The sequence below is a fragment of the Ceratotherium simum genome, chromosome 15, assembly GCF_057802395.1.
Source record: "Ceratotherium simum simum isolate JZ-2026a chromosome 15, ASM5780239v1, whole genome shotgun sequence".
NCBI lineage: Eukaryota > Metazoa > Chordata > Mammalia > Perissodactyla > Rhinocerotidae > Ceratotherium > Ceratotherium simum.
The window spans coordinates 39,806,914-39,826,075 of record NC_141914.1 but is presented as its reverse complement, the minus strand read 5'-3'; the positions used below and the strand labels follow the sequence as shown (position 1 = coordinate 39,826,075).

At 34.4% G+C, this 19,162-nt stretch overlaps 1 protein-coding gene across 3 annotated transcripts in view; it reads left to right on the top strand.

Annotated features, from left to right (window-relative positions):
- Positions 1-19,162, top strand: part of ATP11B (ATPase phospholipid transporting 11B (putative)) — a 105,018-nt gene that overhangs the window by 70,137 nt on the left and 15,719 nt on the right. For 2 of the 3 annotated variants that reach the window (XM_087439971.1, XM_004424681.3), the window contains 4 exons: positions 996-1,134; positions 9,472-9,537; positions 10,072-10,175; positions 11,729-11,894. In XM_087439971.1, the coding sequence (XP_087296097.1) occupies positions 996-1,134; positions 9,472-9,537; positions 10,072-10,175; positions 11,729-11,894 (475 nt within the window). Of the gene's footprint in view, positions 1-995; positions 1,135-9,471; positions 9,538-10,071; positions 10,176-11,728; positions 11,895-14,432; positions 14,519-19,162 lie in introns of all 3 variants that reach the window. The other variant, XM_087439970.1, reaches the window with a different exon arrangement.

Genomic DNA, 19,162 nt, shown 5'->3' with positions numbered 1-19,162 from the left:
ATAGTTATCAATTTTTAAAAGTACCTTAAAAAATAAGTAAATACATTTGAAAGTGTCTTGGTGATTAACACTTTACTAAGGAAGGTACTTTAGTTGTCATATGGTTTATAATTGTTGAACATCAAAGAAATTTTGAAGAACTTTTCCAGTGTTTTTAGGAATGATCACTTGCATCATAAGAATGCATTGGGCAGTTGTGCAATTTGCATTTGTTGTTGCAAACCAGTAATATTCTATTTCATGTGCACAAAAGAAGTTATTAGGTAATTGGTTATCTCTAGAGTTCCTAAAAAATTAGTTCATGTTCTAGCATTGCCAAATTCATGAGCAGTAATCACTGCAAAATGCAGGGTTGAGGACATTAATTCCTGTCCCAAATCCCCTGGATTATTCCTGCATCCCCTGAACCAAGTAATCACAGAGATGTGGAACTGTTCCTCAGGACTAGCTTATAGTTCCCACATTAACCTGACCTCCACTCTTATAGAGGTATCAGTTATCCAGAAATGGCAATAACGTACCTTGATTTTCCAGGATATCCAGGACGGGGCTTGACCCAAGATTGGCACAGACTGTTCTTTCCATAAGAGCTATTGATGGACTCGAAGTCAGTTAGGAGCCTCAGTGCTGAATCTAACTCAAATGACTTCACTAAAAAGAGACAATTGTGGCACAGTGACTGAATGTTTACAATAGAATATAATACAGATAAATGAACTTTTCACAATTAAACTGAAGTATTATACCTATCATATTTCTTTATCAAATGAGAAAGTGTATTTGAATATATTATGTGAACTCTAAACTATTACACAGATGTATGATGTTATTATAAGCAGTGGTTTGTAAATTTGGATTTATTCGTTCTGCTAATATTTTCAAGCAATTTTAAATTAAAAATCTATCTTGTTTTTTAATTATCAAATTGTAATAATCACTTACTGGGTAAATAATGAATCCTAATGTTTTCCTTTTTCTTTTTTTTTAATTTACAGAGACATTAGTAAAAACCGTCAACTAAGCATTAAAACATTTCTTTATTGGACCATCCTGGGTTTCAGTCATGCCTTTATTTTCTTTTTTGGATCCTGTTTTCTGATGGGGAAAGATATATCTCTGCTTGGAAATGGCCAGGTAAAATATATAGTTTTTTAAAGAATCTTGTTAATAATTTGATTTAGTTCGATTTTTGATAACTTTTTGTCATAAAAAATAAAAATAAAATTCACCTTAAATTATAAAATTGCATGGGCTGGCCCTGTGGCTTAGCAGTTAAGTGCGCACCCTCCGCTACTGGTGGCCCGGGTTCAGATCCCGGGCGTGCACCGACGCACCACTTCTCTGGCCATGCTGAGGCCATGTCCCACATACAGCAACTAGAAGGATGTGCAACTATGACGTACAACCATCTACTGGGGCTTTGGGAAAAAAAAATAGGAGGAGGATTGGCAATAGATGTTAGCTCAGAGCCGGTCTTCCTCAGCAAAAAGAGGAGGATTAGCATGGGTGTTAGCTCAGGGCTGATCTTCCTCACAAAAAAAATAAAAATAAAAAATTATAAAATTGCAGATATTAAATTAAAATGCAATTATAAAGATTTTAAACTTTTTTTACTTAATAAAATTTCATACAAATGAAAATTAAAACAGAAAGACAATACAATGTAATCTTAATATGAAATTCAAGTTACTAGGCAATTTTTCTATTCAAAAATTAATTCACACAAGGGGATATGTTCAAGCGCCTGCATGGTGTTCACTTCAGGACTGTGTTTTAATAAAAATAACACTGTTAATTTAGTGCTTACTATTGTGCTAAGTGCTTTACACGCCCCAGCTCCATTAATCCTCACAATAATCCTGTTGGAGAGATATTATGACCCACCTTTTTTAGATGAGAAATAAGGACTTAGTATTTAGTTTTTTGCTTTTAATGCATGAATTATTTTTTCGGTATGCTTAGCAAGTGCTACCATACTCTTCCGTGTACACTAGCAATTCTGAGGAGGTCGTAAGTTACTATTTAGAATGGCCACTTTTCTGAAATGAGAAATTGGAGAAGAATGCCACACAGTATGTTGTTACTGTGTCCTGGTTGGAGTGCTCATGTTGAGAGACTCTTGGCAGAACTAGGCCTCTCTAGGCTTCGCTAGATGGGTTCAGTCAGTGGAAAGGAAATGACAGCAGTTGTGCTGTGGCGGACTGGAAATGCTTGTCACCTTTAGTTTCCCTTTTCCATTGGCAGTACTTAGTATTGCAAAATATACTTGGAGACACAGAAATACAAGATTTGCAATTGGGAGAACATGAAGTTCTATCTTTCTGACAAATGTTTATTGAGGACCAACCATTCCAATGTACTATACTAGGCTCTGGATATGTGAGAGTAACTAACACACTCAGTTATGGAGTTTAGAGTCTTGTGAGGGATACAGAAAATAAGCAAGTAAAATAATAAGAAAATATGCAAGTGCAATGAAGGAAATGTGTTTCAATTGTAGAGAGGCTTTAACCATGCAAATTCCTTTAGGATGTAGAGTAGGATCATAGATATTACTGCCACTTCACTTTTGAGGACATATTTAGCCTAATTTGGACAAAAATATGAATCTAGTTTGAGTAGCATAAAGATTACAGCACTTCCCAAATAATAACTACCTTTTATTGAGTTTTTTCTCTGTGCCAGGTGTATTATATGTATTTGCTTATTAAATCCTAATAACAACCCTGTGTGTGTTTGTCTAAAAACTGCTTTCCTATGGGCAGATCTTTACCTTCAGCAAACCATAGAAGAGACATTTCTTTACTATTACTTCTTAACAAAGTTGCCAGAGAACAAAAATATATTAGAGGACTAAACTAGTGACTAATTTTTAATTGTTTTTCTTCAAAATAGTAGAAGAGTTAAACTCATAAAATTTCTCTAGCCTTGTACAGGCTTAAAATACTCACAATATTTGAAATATAAGTATAAGTTAAAAACTGGGCTTGTCTTACCATACAGTAGTATCATCACAGACATTTGTCAAAAGTCACAGATTAGTAATTTGGTGAATATATTGTTTGGGTAATCTTTTCATTTTATTTTTTAAAGTTAAAAATGAGCTTAACAGGGCCGGCCCCGGTGGTCTAGTGGTTAAGTTCAGCATGCTTCTGTTTCAGCAGCCCGGGTTCGGTTCCTGGGCACGAACCTACACCACTGAGCTGTGGTGGTGGCTCACATACAAAAAGAGGAAGATTGGCAACAGATGTCAGCTCAAGGCGAATCTTCCTCAGAAAATAAATAAATAAATAAATAAACCTTAGTAGAGTGAATTCAGAAATGGAACAGTCCTTGGGTTTAGGATAAAAAAAAAATGAGCTTAACATAAACCTTTAAATTATTTCTGTAATCTGACAGGATCAACTGTTTTTGAATTGGTGTTTTTAAACAGACTTCATAGAAAAGTACAATCACCATTTCTTTTTTATTAATAGAATTTTGACAAAAGGTAAAATTGTTATATTTATTTGTTAGAGATCTTGATGTAACTAAAAAATTTTTAAGTCCTCCAAGAATAATTTGAAAACTGACTTCCATGAAATCATTTTTGTAAAACAACTCAATTGAGGTATAATTGATATACAATAAACTGCACATATTTAAAATATACAAATTGATACTTATTTTTTAATCAACTTTTTAAGAGTACAGTTCAGTAGTGTTAAGTATATATATTCACATTGTTGTACAACAGATCTCCAGAACTTTTTCATCTTGCAAAACTGAAACTGTTTACCCCAATTAAACAACAACCCATTTCCCCCTCTTCCCGGCCCCTGGCAATCACCATTCTACTTTCTCTTTCTACGAATTTGGCTACTAATCATTTTTTTTGAAAAAAGCTAAATAATTGGGAGGTAAACAGCAATGAAGAATGTTTATTAAGTATACTGTAAATTAGAGAGGTACTAAAAACAAATGACTGTGTTTTTTAAAAAAGAATGATTTATCTCCTTCTTTGTTGATCTCTAGAGAGTAAGTCATCTCATCTTGGTACACACTTGTTCTCACAATGTTGCTGTTGTCCAGAAGACTTTGGGAAATAGCTTATGTTGTCTTTCTGTGACCTCAGCAAGAAAATTTTTTCCGGGAAGAAGCTATTTAAAATTATAGATAAGGGAAGGTGCTACTTAAGGTTATAGATAAGGAAAGAAGGTGAGAGAAAAATGTGAGAGGAACAATTCACATTAAAAGAGTTCACCTCCATTTAAAACAGACTTCCACAGAATGCAATGGCAAAGGCATCCTGGCTAGGGTAAGAGTACAGTCATGTGTCTCTTAAGGGCAGGGACACGTTCTGAGAAATGCACCATTAGGCAGTTTTGTTGTGCGATCATTGTAGAGTGTTCTTACACAAACCTAGATGGTATACACAAACCTAGACTGTATGATACTAATCTTATGGGACGATCGTCTTATATGCAGTGCGTCATTCACCCAAACGTTATGTGGTGCATGACTGTATATAAGAAGAGTAAAAACATTATAAAAAAGGAAACAGAAAGGAGGAAATTGTAGTCATATGGTGAGAGTGGAAAACTAAGATGATGTAGGGAGGAAAATATCCGGAGAATAGTTTCAGAGGTAGCTGAGTTCCCATGCCAACATTCCATGACATTTTGCTTCTCTAGTGGTTTCAACCGAAGGCTTCAGAAAAAAAGAGGATAAAGACAAAAAGAATCTTTAGTTAACTCAGGAACTGAAAAGCTAATATCTATTCCAGTCATTCTCAGTGATCTGATAAGAAAATTACAAACTAGGTAACTACTGTTTAAAATGAGATCCCACCCAAATAAGAGTTTTTTGTTTATTTTGTTTTTGTTTTACTGAAGTGTACAGGAACTCAAAGGGAAATGTCTACCATTAATTATTTTTTTTTCTCTTGATGGAATTATACCTAGTTTGAAAAACTAAAATATTTGAAATTCAGAAAACATAGGATTGGGAGAAAAAGGAAAAAGCTATTAGAGGTATTCTAATTCCCGTTAGACTTTTCCAGTAGAGATATTGGAATTGTGAGACCCTCAATACTATTCTAAAATATATATTCTACACTGTTCCACCACATTAAAAGTTAAATGAGAAAGAAAGGATTAAGGAAGAAAAAGTAATTCTTCACCCCATCATCAAGCCTTCTACGTCTGGACCATTTGTCAAATTAGGTTGGGGGGAAATAATTAGCAACCACAAGGTACACTGAGGAGATACAATTTCAGGTTGTAATTTTGAGAGAAAAAGAAAAATAAACCTTTTTGTAGTGTTTACTATTTTTTTTTTGAAATTTTAACGATTTCCCCCCTTATTTCCTGTCCTTAATTAAATTCTCTTTCACACTATACATGTCATCAGCTGTTGAAACCTAACCTTTAATTGATAAGAGCTCTGTGTTAAGACTAGAAATATACTATGTTGTATCTGTATTCCACAGAGAATGCAGTATCCTTTACTTAAATTCAAGTGATTTAACCACTGTAATTACTGATCGGGTCGTTCAGGAAAACATATGCAAGTTAATTCCTCTAAGTAGATATAGATTTCTTTTAAGAAAAGTTTATGTGATTAAAATATGTTTGATTATCTAGTTCATTTTAGAATTTCCCAGCACATTTATTCATGAGACAAATATTTAAAGCACTAATAATATTCCAGGCAGTTAATAGAAAATGAGATATAGTATACACTAGAGGAGAACAGAAAAATATACGTTGCTTCTTATGATATCACCTAACAATTGGTCAAATGTTTAAAATCTATAAGAAAGAGTTTGTACTGGAGAACTGAACAACTGATTAACTCTAGGGAAGATAATTCTTTTACAAATTGATGTATAGTTAAGTTAAACCTGTTACAGGACAAGTTTTTCTCTTTTGCTTATTCTTCAACCCCTTGTTGCCTGACCTAGGACTTTATTCCTCCAATATCCTCTCTCTCCTTCATTATCAATCTGTCGTATTCTATTGGATCAAACCAATCACCATACAAACATGTTCTAATATCTCCCATCTTCTAATAAAAACCACAGTTCCTTGACTCACAAATTGCTCTGGCTACATTTTTCTGTGTATCCTTAGAGCAAAATTTGAAGAAGTTATCTGTTTTCGCTATTTATACTTCTGGCCTTCTTTTCTCCCTTAAATATAACTCCTGTGGGGCTTTCGCCCCCAGCCCTCCAATCAAAACCATATTCTTTATGGTCACCAACCAGCTCTACATTGCTAAATCCAAGAGTATGTCTTAGCCCTTATGAACTCGACCATTGGGCACCGTTTATAAAGCCTTTCTGCCTGCCATATTATCTTCTCTCAGCTTCTGTAACTTACTTTGGCTTCCTTACCAACTATTCTTTTTCAGTCTTCTCTTCCCACCCTCAGAGCCAGGGTTTCTCAACCTCTGCATTTATGACATTTTGAGCCAGGTAATTTTTTGTTGTTGGGCTTCATCTTATGAATTGTAGGGTGTTTAGCAGCATGCCTAGCCTCTCTCCACTAGATACCAGCAGCACATATGCATGCACCCCCTCAGTTATGACAAGCAAAAATGTCTCCAGACCCAGCCAGATGTCCCCTGGGAGGCAAAATCACCCCCATTGGGGAACCACTGCTCTGAATGGAACAGTGGCCTAGGGCTTAGTGCTATGCCATCTTTTCTTCTTTATCTGTACATGGGGTAAACTATCCTTCCCATGGTTTAAATGCTGCTTATATACTGAAAACTCCCAAATTTACATGTCTGCTGGTCTCTCCTCAGATTCAAATAACTACCTGCCTTCTTCACTTATAAGTGTCAGGAATCTCAAACTTAATAGAGCTAAACAGAATTTTTTATGTCTTCTGCAAACCCATTTCCCTTCCAATTCTCTCTATATTAATCAGTGGAACACCTTTTACCCAACTGGTCAGCAAAAGTCTAGGAATCATCCTTGATTTCGCTTCTCTCACTATCCGTGTGCAGTCACAGTGGTTCTAATGTCACACATATCCTGAATGCTTCCACTTCTCCCCTCATCCACACAGTCCAAATCATCACCATCTCCTTCCTGCTCCTGCGTCTGTTCTTCCCCTTCTACTGTCTGTTCTCTACACAGCAGCCTGAGTGATCTTTTAAAAATGAAGATTTAATCATATATCTAATGATCTGCTCAAAATCATCCAGTGGTTTCTTATCACAGTAAAAAGAAAAAAAAAATCCAACTGTGGTCTGACTCCATCTACCTCTTGAACAGTACTTCCTACCACCCTCCCTTTTATTCTCTCTACTCCAGCCAAACTGGTTTTCTTGTTTCTTGAACAGACCAGTTTGTTCCTGTTCTAGGACCTCTGCACTTCCTGTTTCTCTACCTGGTTGCTTTTCTCTCACGTGGGCATGTGACTGACTCCCTTATTCATCCAGGTCTGCTGCAATGTCCCTGGCTCGAGGAGGCCTTTCTAGCCTGCACCAGTAAAATGCCATATCCCTCATCTTCCATCGCTTCCTGACCCCTTACTCTACATTTATTTTTCCTCATAGCCCTAATGTCTACCTGAAAGTGTATATTCAGGTTTATTTGTTTGTTATCTGTCTTCTCCGCTATGTGTAAGCTCCATGAGGTCAGGAAATTTATCTTATCACTGCTTTATCCCCAAGGCCTGAAATGGTACTCAGCAAATAATAAATGCTCAATTACTGTTTGTTGAGTATACGAATGAATAATCCTTTTTAATTTGGAATACGAGTTTGGCTCTATTAAATAATTAGGTAACAAATTCAATTAGAAGAGAAGTGATCCAGAAAACAGGCAGATGGTGATTTTGAGCATCTGCCTCTTCTGAGCAGGGCAGATCCAGGTTTAGTAGTCTAAACCTCACACATTTTGGCAGGCCCTCTTTAAGGGGAAAAAGCATACAACTATGAATACTAACTTAAGTATACATGAAAGTGACTGTGAGTGACATAAATAGGTCCCACTTAACCCAAGCCAGTGTGATAAACCCAACTCAACTTCTCTTTAGCCAGATCTCCAAAATGCCCCCGCCACTCACTTCATCACCAACTAGCTCAAGGGGAAGTCAGACTGGAAAGAGAGAGCAGTTTTAACGGACTGACTGCAGATGAAATACATTACTTTTGTTAATTTTACAGAAAAAAAAGAAAAAGACCATGTGAATGTGTTTCTACAGCTCTCTCTAGGGCCTTGAATGCAAGAGGGAGCCCTAAATCCTCTGGTTCTTAGGAAGATACCACGTAACTAGCTCCAATCTGAGCCCAGTAAAACCAGATACTGAGGATAGACATGTGTGGTCATTACCACTTCCAGGCACAGGTTCCCTGGCTGCATCAAATATCTGTGCTCATAGCCCGGAAAGAGGAGATTGGCTCTCCTCCAAGAGCTGAGTTGAATGAGTCCCACTGATTTTCAGTATTTCCAGGTCGTTTCTAGAGATGATAAAAGCAAGAAAATAAGGAGAAGTTCAGTATGACTTTTCCGTTCTTTTCCTCTTGACAAATAAACTCTTGACAAATAAACTGATGTTTTATTGTTGATGATAAAATTATTATTTATTGATTGCTTATTATGTACTAGGCACACTGTCCTTTTTGCATACCCTAATTCTTAGAGAAACCTATAAGGTTTTTCCCCATTTTACAAATGAAAGATGTGAGGGACAGAGGTTAAGTAATTTGCCAAGTAAATGCTAATTGTTAGAAATCTATAATTAAAAAACAGATCCTTTTAAATAATTTTGTTAAACCAATGGTAAAAACTGTGACTACTTTGTAAACTAAATTAACATAAACTTTTAGTTGTGTTCTTATTTGTGGAAATTAAATCCTGACATTCTTTGGGAATGGATTTTGCATTTTTAATAAACCTTAGTAAGTTTTGTCTGTAAAGCCCAGGGGAATACTTTCTGACTGGCGTTAACTGCATTTTTACATGGAGTCCTTTGAGGTGTAATTCCATTGGCCATTATCTTTCGTTTCAGGTATTGGTTTTGTGTGTAAATTTTTTTCCTGCTCTGCCTACACTGTGTCCAGAAATACAGTGGCAAGTGATTTGCTGTAACTACTGGTTGGAATAGTTCCAGAAAATAATTGTGATTGAACAGGGTTTTGTTATCGTTTTCACTGTGTTACAGGAATAAAGCAGTTGCTAACTAGTAACATTCTAACTAAAAAACAGTGTGCCACACAACTCCTAACCCATCTTCGGGTTTCCAGTCTGATATTGTTACCCAAAGGGTTATTTTACATAATAATAAACATACTAATGCTTTATGGTGTTTCTTCTCATGCTCCTTTAACTTTACTCATCTAGTCACAGAGGTCAAATGTACCTGGCTTAAATAATGCGAGTGAATTTTTGTAAAGAATCAAGGTACTTTTTGCTTTACATCTGATTTAGCATCATGTTAACACATAATGCAATAATGGTTTATTCTTTCTGTTTAGATGTTTGGAAACTGGACATTTGGCACCTTGGTCTTCACAGTCATGGTTATTACAGTCACAGTAAAGGTATGGTACAGAAATTAGAAACATGGAGACATTTTGTGTCTGTGTAATTCGTAGTTAATTTTCTTCATTTCTTTAGCCATAAATAGCTATTTTTTCCTTTTTCACTCATGAATATTTTCACTGATTGCTATTTTAATAATTCATTTTAATTTTCGCCAAAAAAGCCTTTAAGTTCATTATTTTGGAAAGCTCAGCTGATTTTTATCGTCAAATAAAGGTTGGCCCCGCAATACTCATCTCTGAAATTTTGCTTGTCTGTATATAATGCAAGATAGCACAAGTTGTTTTAGGCCATCGAGTTGAGACTAAAGTACTCATGAAATTTCAGTGCTGCTTCCTCACAGAAGAAGTATATTGTAAACTTGAAATTATTCAATTTCATACTAGGACTCTTTCATTAATATTTATCTTCTGAAGGATTTTGCCATAGGAACCTTAGTCACTTATAGTTAATACATTTTATTCTTGAGTTTTATCTGAGAGGTTAAAGATTTATTATTTTATATTAAGGATTTTTTAATTTTTTTTTTTTAGATGGCTTTGGAAACTCATTTTTGGACTTGGATCAACCATTTTGTTACCTGGGGATCTATTATATTCTATTTTGTATTTTCTTTCTTTTATGGGGGGATTCTCTGGTGAGTGACTATATTGTATTTTAATTATATTGATTCAACTCTAATAAAAACTTATTGTGATAGATTATATTATGAACAAATTCTGCTCAGAATAATTTTGAGACCCTATCCTGATAATAAATTTACTTCTTTCAGTTGATCTTACTAATATGGAAAAAAAAGAAACTAACGATTACTGAATACTTACTATGTTTCAGATGTTTTACCTAAAATATTACATTGATTCATCACAGTAATTTTACTATCCCCATTTTTTCTGTATGGAAACTGAGCCCCAAGATCACAAAGGTTAAAAAGTAGCAAAGCTAAGATTTAAACTCTAATTGTTTTACTCCACAATTAATCTTCTTTATACTAACCATATTGCCTCCAAATTATTTATTAATATATGTAATAAAATAAATCACATAGAACCATTAAATTTTCATGAATGAGTTAACTTATCTCTGAAAAGTAAATAGTATACTTCATCTTCATTGGTAAAATCAGATATTTAGCTACTCTGATAGATTAAAAATTAATGCCTCTCCTAAGAATCTTTGGTAAGTGTTGGACAACTAAAGTCTCTCATTTGGAGAATTTACATTACATTTGCCTGCTGTACCTTTAATCCCTGTATCAGACAAAAAATTAGAAAAGGTAGGCAAAAAAAAACTTGGATTAGCTAAATATTAATTTCCATTTAGGATCATAAAACGATACTCATATGAATATCATTTGTAATGTTTGTTTTTAATCCTGTTTCTCCCTTTCTTTTTGTATTTCCCCATATTCTTTTGAAGTAATATATACAAAAACCCAAAAAGAGTGTCTTGACAATACCTACTACTATGTAGAACTAATATTTGGGAGTGTGTTTATTTTAAAATACGTTTGGAGGGCCGGCCCGGTGGCTTAGCGGTTAAGTGCGCACACTCCACTGCTGGTGGCCCGGTTCGGATCCTGGACGCGCACCGACGCATCACTTCTCCGGCCATGCTGAGGCCGCGTCCCACGTACAGCATCTAGAAGGATGTGCATCTATGACACAACTGTCTACTGGGGCTTTGGGGAAAAAAATAAATAAAATTTAAAAAAATAAAATAAAATACGTTTGGAGAGAAAAAACTTGAAGTAGAGCGTTTCAACCTAAGATTTGGGTAATCAATCTTTTACTTGCTTAGTAGAAAATATTTTGTTACATACTTTTTCTTACTTTTCTTGGTCTCTTAAGTCTATATTAATATGACATAATTCTTTTGGTATCCTACCACTAAGATCGAGTTAGTGAACTACTTGCCACTTTCCTGATAATAAAAACTATAGTTGTCATTGAAAGCAATTAAATTGGATTTTATTTTTAACAAAGTCTATTTTGTTTTATTTTTAACAAAGTCTATTTTGTTTATTAGTTATTCAATTCACAAAATTATACTGATTCCTAATTTTGAACATTTTTCTGGAGTATTCTTAAAAATGGTAACCTTCAAATGTAGTGGGTTTACATGATGTCTTGATTAAGAAACTGTCTTGTCAGTTTCTGTTTTTTATTAAGCCCACATTTTTCTTTGCAGGCCATTTTTGGGCTCCCAGAATATGTACTTTGTATTTATCCAGCTCCTATCAAGTGGTTCTGCTTGGTTTGCCATAATCCTCATGGTTGTGACATGTCTGTTTCTTGATATTGTGAAGAAAGTATTTGACCGACAACTCCATCCTACAAATACTGAAAAGGCCCAGGTAACCGCTTTTTATATACATTACCTTTTTACTTAGGGGTCTTTAAAGATGAATAGCTGTCACTATAATTTGCTGATCTCAGAAAATAGGAAATTATCCATTCCTGTATCAAGTATTTTATAGTATTGTTAAATCTGATATTTTTAAAGTTGTTTCTTATTCTTTCTATTAATTTTAGGACTTCTGACAAATTATAATTTTTTAATTACATTGTGTTATTAATAGAATTCCAGGTTTTTAATATAAAACTATCAAGTTATATCCAGATAATAATAGTAAATATGTTTTAAATAATATTATCACAGCATTTTATTAAGTATATTTGTAATTGGGATATATATCCATGTCTTTAGAAACATTAGAATCAGAATAATACTTTTTCAGGTTATATTGTTTTCAATAAAAGAGTATGAAATAAGTTCTTGAACCTAAATAATTTTTACAGAATGGATTTTTATAAAATATATTCTCTCACTAAATACTTATTAGTAAATATTAAGCTACAGCAAATATTAACAGTATGTTACATAGTGTTTAAGAATATGGCCTTGAGGGCCTGATAGTTGTTAGTTAAAAACCTAGTTCTACCACTTGGTAGCTCTGTACCTTTAAGTCTCAGATTCCTCATGGATAAAATTATGATAGAAACATCTATTTCATTACCTTCATAATGAGGTTTAAATGAAATAATGTTCAAACACATAGTAGATGCTCAAGAAATGATAGTTGTTTAGTTGAATTTGCCATTCTTGTTTATTGACTTGTACATGAGCTTGAAATCTATCTTAATTTGTCCTATTAACTATACCATAGCATTGGATATCTATCCTCAAGAATATATTCTAATCAACTTTTATGCCCTGGTAAACACTGAATTTATTAATCATTTAGTTCTGCCTAGGTTGAGATTTTTTCCACATATGTGCTATGTGCAAAGCAAATTTTGGTTAAATTTTGGAAGTTTAGTTGCGTGTTCTACAAATAGAATACGTTCCCAAAGTATTTAGTGATTTGAGTTAGGCTTCCTAAACAGTGTATTGGTTTTAATTTCAGTTGATCATATCAACGTTTCTTTAACATTTATTTGCTTTGGTAACTCAATCCTAGCCAATATATATTTTAACACCATTGAAGCAGCATAGGCCTCTGAAGCCTGACAAACTTAGTTAAAATACTGTTTTAACCATTTATGAAATATTTGTCCTTAAGTCACTTCCTTAAGCCTCAATTTCCTCCTCTGTAAAATCAGAATAATAATTACTACCTTACGTGACTGGTACAGATAATGGATATAAAGCACCTAACCCTGGCCCTGTATGTAGTAAGTCCTCAGTAAAAACGTAATTATAAGGACAATGAGGATGTTGCTGTATGATACTGATCTCCAGTGGGGTTGAAAACTTTGCATAATCCAATGACTGTCTGCCTATGCTTATATTTGTATCAGTATGGACAAACTTTTCTACTCTGCAATATATTACTTAAGTATATATCAAAAAGGTTTGCCTATCTTTTTCTGATCTTCAGAGATAAATACTTACAGTAAAAGGGTACTATGTTTAATACACTGTATGGAGAACACTTGTCTCTCTCTCGCCCTATATAAAGTTATATTTCACCAAAATATATTAATGACATCACTTTAAAAGTTAATTCTTTATGAAAGTAAAGAATCAGGTTTATTTACATTTATCCTAGAAGTTCTACACTGGGCAGAGCATTTGCAAACTTATGATGCATTTTCATAGAGATTTCTTAATGATAATAAAAGGTGATGCAATTAGTTCTCATTACCTTTTCTATCGCCTCTTTTTTAAAGGATTCCATAGGAAATATTTGGTACCTTAAGGTGAACCCTTAGACAAGAAAAAGTTAAAAGTACTTTATGTATATTTTGGTTCTTTTACCATAGGTTAAAATTGATTAAAAATGGAGTGTGTGTAAATCAATCATTTTATGTGTGTGTGAAAACCAGTATAATCTCCCTTTTTGCCCCACTAAATTCGCTTTTAAATGACTTGACCAGATGTTCCACTGTGGTCTAATCTAAAGAGAACATCCCTACTTCCACTCAGGGATCTTCTAGCCTGCTGAGTTTTCGGATTTTTTTGCTGAAACAGTGTATGGACATTCAAAGCCTATATGTGACATTATTCCTTTGCTACAGGCGGTAATCTGTATTATTTCAGCCTTATACTGTCACTTCTGATTTCAAATGATGAAGAAATGGTTAGAAAATTGTCAGCTACTTCATTGTTTGCCAAAAGTAGCAAGAAAAATCTTATCAAAAGAAGAGTTGTCAGCATTTATTTTGAGCTTTGTTTTTCTCCAGAATGATAGTATGGTATTAAGAGTGAAGAATAAATTCTTTTGATGGCAAAGCCAACAGCCCTACAAATGTCAGTCATATGTATATGATATTTCCTACTCTTGTAGGAACAGATGTCTTTACAAAGCTTGTCCTATTTCTGTCTCTTAGGTGATGAATACAGCTCACTGACTTGTTGTATATCCCATCCCTTTTCTGTCCACTTATAGATGTACTCCAACACAGTTGCTTTAAGTGACGAGTTCATCGCACTGCAGCCATTGTCGAGGGCAAGGAATCAGCTGAGCAAACTTAGGTAGAGTAGGAGGAGTAGAACCTCATTAACTCTTCTGCATGCTACAGGTCAACTAAACAGTATTCAAAAGATGCGCAGAGGCATGAATTCTGAGTGGGGCATTTTTGTTAGCACAGCTCTGTCTCTAATTTGACCCTTATTAATATGTATGTTAAAACCTAAAAGATATATTCATTTCTTCTTTGAGAAGAAAATTCAGCATAATAACAAGACAGAGATTTGTACCTTGTTATATATTTTATACCTTACCTACCTTTTCTAGCATAATTCTAATGCTTCTGCTTGTCATATTATTCATATGTAAGAATGCTCCTGCATGCTGAGTAATTTAAGCACAGAAATTCATAGTTTTAAGTTTCAGTTACTTGGAAGTGAGAATTGTCCGTTTTTTATCTTACCTTAATCTGTGTTATAAATACATGTGCATATTTGTCTTTGTACACTGTAATGGCTGCCAAAGCATTTCATATCCTTGCTACTGTTTAGTGCATCTATAAATTGAACAATATATTTTGTATCTCCTATATATACCTTTATCTCCACAGACAGGTCCATTCTGTCACTTTCCACAAAAAATAACCAGTAGTCTAGAGATGTCTTTTTTGTGTGTGTGAGGAAGATCAGCCCTGAGCTAACATCCATGCCAATCCTCCTCTTTTTTTTTTTTTCTGAGGAAGACCGGCCCTGAGCTAACGTCTATTGCCAATCCTCTTCCTTTTTTTTTTTTCTTCCCTTTTTCTCCCCAAAACCCCAGTAGATAGTTGTATGTCATAGTTGCACATCCTTCTAGTTGCTGTATGTGGGACGTGACCTCAGCATGGCCAGACAAGCGATGCCTTGGTCCGCGCCCAGGATCCGAACCCGGGCCGCCAGTAGCGGAGCGTGCGCACTTAACCGCTAAGCCATGGGGCCAGCCCTAGAGATGTCTTTTGATGGAAGAGAATGAAATCTTAAATCCTAGAACTTGTGATATTAAGTTACCAAAACTATATATTAACTTTAACTCCAGTCTGGTTTGAAAAGGGCAAGTAATATAACTAAAATTTTTTTTAGTTTTCGCACTCTTCAGTTTCTCCCCCTGTCAGTATCTTGTGAATTCTTAATCATATATATTTTTTAAATTCTTTTTTATTCTCAAGTTTCTAATCTATGCTCACTTGATCAAATGAATGGTTTTGACAACACACTGCTTAAATAACCTCTTATGTAACTCTATGAGTTCTTAATTTTGAGCTGTTATCAAGTTTTACCAAACCTTTCAATTTTAATTACTATTATTAGCTTCAAGCTAATATTCTACTTTGAATTACAAAGATGCAGTAATTGTAGTTGAACATACAAATGGGTGTTTAAGTGGTAGTCAACTAAATTTCATGTTTAAAACAAGTAGTCAACTAAATTTCATGTTTAAAACAAGAACTAAAATCGAAACAAACTTGAAGATTTGCTTTCACCTGTGTTTGAGCCAAATATGTATATCATGTTTTATCCATATGTGCCTTTCTGAAAACAGTGGATATTTATCACGTTTTTGAACGTCTAATCATTCAACTCAACTCTAAGGCAATAGGAGAGCTCATTATTTAAAAGAACACTCTGACAAACTCTTGTCAAGGGAAGATAACTTTTGCATTGTGAATAATCTTAATATTTTTATGAAATTATATTTTCACATATGTTGGCTTAAATCAAGCCACATTTTTTGGGCAATAACAGACTAAAAAAGAATGAGGCAAGGAGATCAAAAATTAAAGAGATCCCAGGCTCTGTAATAATGTAATAAAGTGGTAAACTTAACATTCATCTGTGAAAGAACACAATGAGAGCAGGGTATATTGGTCAAGTTGCCTCTGCTGCAAGCCACAATGCAATCAGGGTGTATGACAAAGGGGAGACAGTTGGCCCAAATGCTAGAGCTGCCCGTGGTGCTGCTCCTTATATGTCCTAACCTAATTAGTTCACTTCTCTGGGCATCCACGTTTTCACCTATCAGATGATCATTTTACATACTGTGGACTGTTTACTTACTATCAGCATCAGAGAAAAACAAAAAGAAGAAATACTATGCTGAATCAAAGGCCAGGCAGAAATAACAGTTGCTTAAATGAGCAGTGAGTGACCCCTGGGTGGGCATTTGCTCATAGCTGCATGAAGAACAAGTGCCCACATACATCTGTCTGCTGATACATCCTGTGAATTTTGAATACATCTTGTTTTTGAACTGCATTTTGAACAGTATTCCTAGGTGTGATCCATGGTAGCTTGTTTACTGTTGTGACAGAGAAGAAAATTGCACAGATACCAAATATCTTTAAGAGCTTTCAAATCCTTCATCAGTTTAGTACTTCTTAAAAGCCATTAACACAAAACTATTAACAATATTCTTTTGAATAAAAGAAGACTCATTTTGAGGATTTCCCCTCCCCTGTATTATAGGCAAAGCTGTAATGATAAAGTATCTTTACATAAACTTATTGTAGTCTTGAAACCAAGGAAGTCTACTTTATTTTTTGTATATATAAGAAATTCACCATAGCATTTTTTTCATAGAAATAATTACTAGTCAGTCCTAAGACTGAGAAAACACACAGAAATGAGGGAAAACATGTTTTTAATTCATTGAGGACATTTTCTTATAATTTAGGAAAGGTTAAAATTAGTATGGCTATGGGCACATACTCCTTAGAAGGTCTCTAAAACAAATATAGAAAAAAAGCAAATAATAGAAATTTGTATAAATTAGTTAACACTTATTAAAAAAACATTTCAAATGAAAGATTAAATTAATTTGGTTAAATAAATCAAGTCAATCCCCCCCTTTACCCACGTCTGACATTTATTTGAAAGGCCACGTGATTGACCCTTGTACTCCACTGAAGTCCAGTTAGAGTAGAGAAGTCTTCTGAGAAGGGGGCATGAGAGGTGTGAAATGGGACATACCTTTGCGGTAAGAACCCTAAATCTTGATGGCAAAGAATTGGTTTAATAGAAGAAATTGAATTTTATTGAAGAAAACCTGGTTTTAATTTAACTTTGTGCACTGGAATATCATGGCTTTATTTTGCGTGCTTTGTTGTATACCCCTTAAGAAGCTGCTATTAGCTCTCTTTTGTGACAGTAAATGAATGTGTTGTTGTGTGAACATTCATTTGTGCCTTACAGATTGTGGACCCCAACTTCTTGTTTTGATTCTAACCCTATATACAGTGAGAGTATTGTTCTGTAATATGAGACTTGTTGCTTTTCTGTCCTTCCAGATGGAAGAAGATAAGGGTTCAGTCAGCTCAGCATATGAATTTGCTGAAAGCAAGCACAGAGGGGAGGACAGTAGGCACCTGCTAGCTGAGGCTTGCAGCCAGCAGGACAGTTCTTGCGTGCACTAGGTAGTACTGCGCTGGACCTTCCTGGGGACACATCCGCTAAGTTCTCATGGTTGGGGCATGCTCTGGGAGAACTGGCCTGACGTTTCAGTTTTTACTTTACTGACTCCTTCTCTGTGTCTCACATGTTGTTTTTGTTTACTTGGTTTCCTTTTTTGTGATCTTTACATTTTTTGTATGTCCATTCCTGAATATTTTATTAATCTTTCTTTGGAGTTATAGTGTTAAATCATACTTCACCTCAAATTCTAACCTAGTAAGGTATTCTCACAACCTATTGTCTTATATTCAAGAAATTGTTTCTTTTCACGTTTCCTTTTGAAAATATGTCATGCTATTTCTATTTCTATTATCAAGTGAGTGCTTAGACTTGATACTGAATAATTTTCTATTGACTGATATTCACCAAACTCTCAGTTCTTACTTTCGATAAACGTTCATAGTTATATCTTTGTAATAAAAAAGTATGAATTGATGAGGACTTGATTCACTCCCCTCTTGAGGAATAAACCCTAACAACCACTTCTAGACCTAATTGGGGTATGCAAAATATTTTACTTGGTAGTAATTATGGAGGATAAAAATTCTTACTACTAATAATTAAATTTTTACTTGGACTATCTGCTATTTTGTATATTGTAAATTACTGGTCAAGAAGGTACTATTGTCTCATCTGAGATAAACCCTCATAAATGGTGAAACTTTAAAACAAAGCTACTTGAAGATTATAAATCCTTTAACTCTACTGTAAATCAGACCATGGAACAGGTACAATAATTTGAAAAATCTGGATTATTCTGGAAGACATATTTTTAAAATTAGATTCCTTTAGTAAATTGCCCTAAATGAAAAATGTTGAAGATTAATTAATCAACTGTCGTTATTAATTGAAGGAAATTCAGAAGAATTCTGAATTTTTATTTTGTTTTGGGATACTTCATATGATTATCTTTACAATATATTTATCTTGTATTTTGTTTTGATAAATATAGGAAGATTTTTAGTTTTTAAAATATGCCCTGATGAGGCAGCAAGGAAAACTCAGCTAAAGAGCTCAGTGGGTAAAGAAGGGGAGCTGGCCAGGATTTATGTTGTGCTCTGGATAATCCACAAAGCAGATAGTCCGCTTGGGACCTAACTATACTAAAAATGTAAAATTATGTCCTTTGTGAGAAAAGTTCCCCAAAGGTTGAGATGGATATTTCGTAAGACATGGATCTGGTGCTGCTTTGCTTTAATATGTCCGTTAAATGCACAGTACACT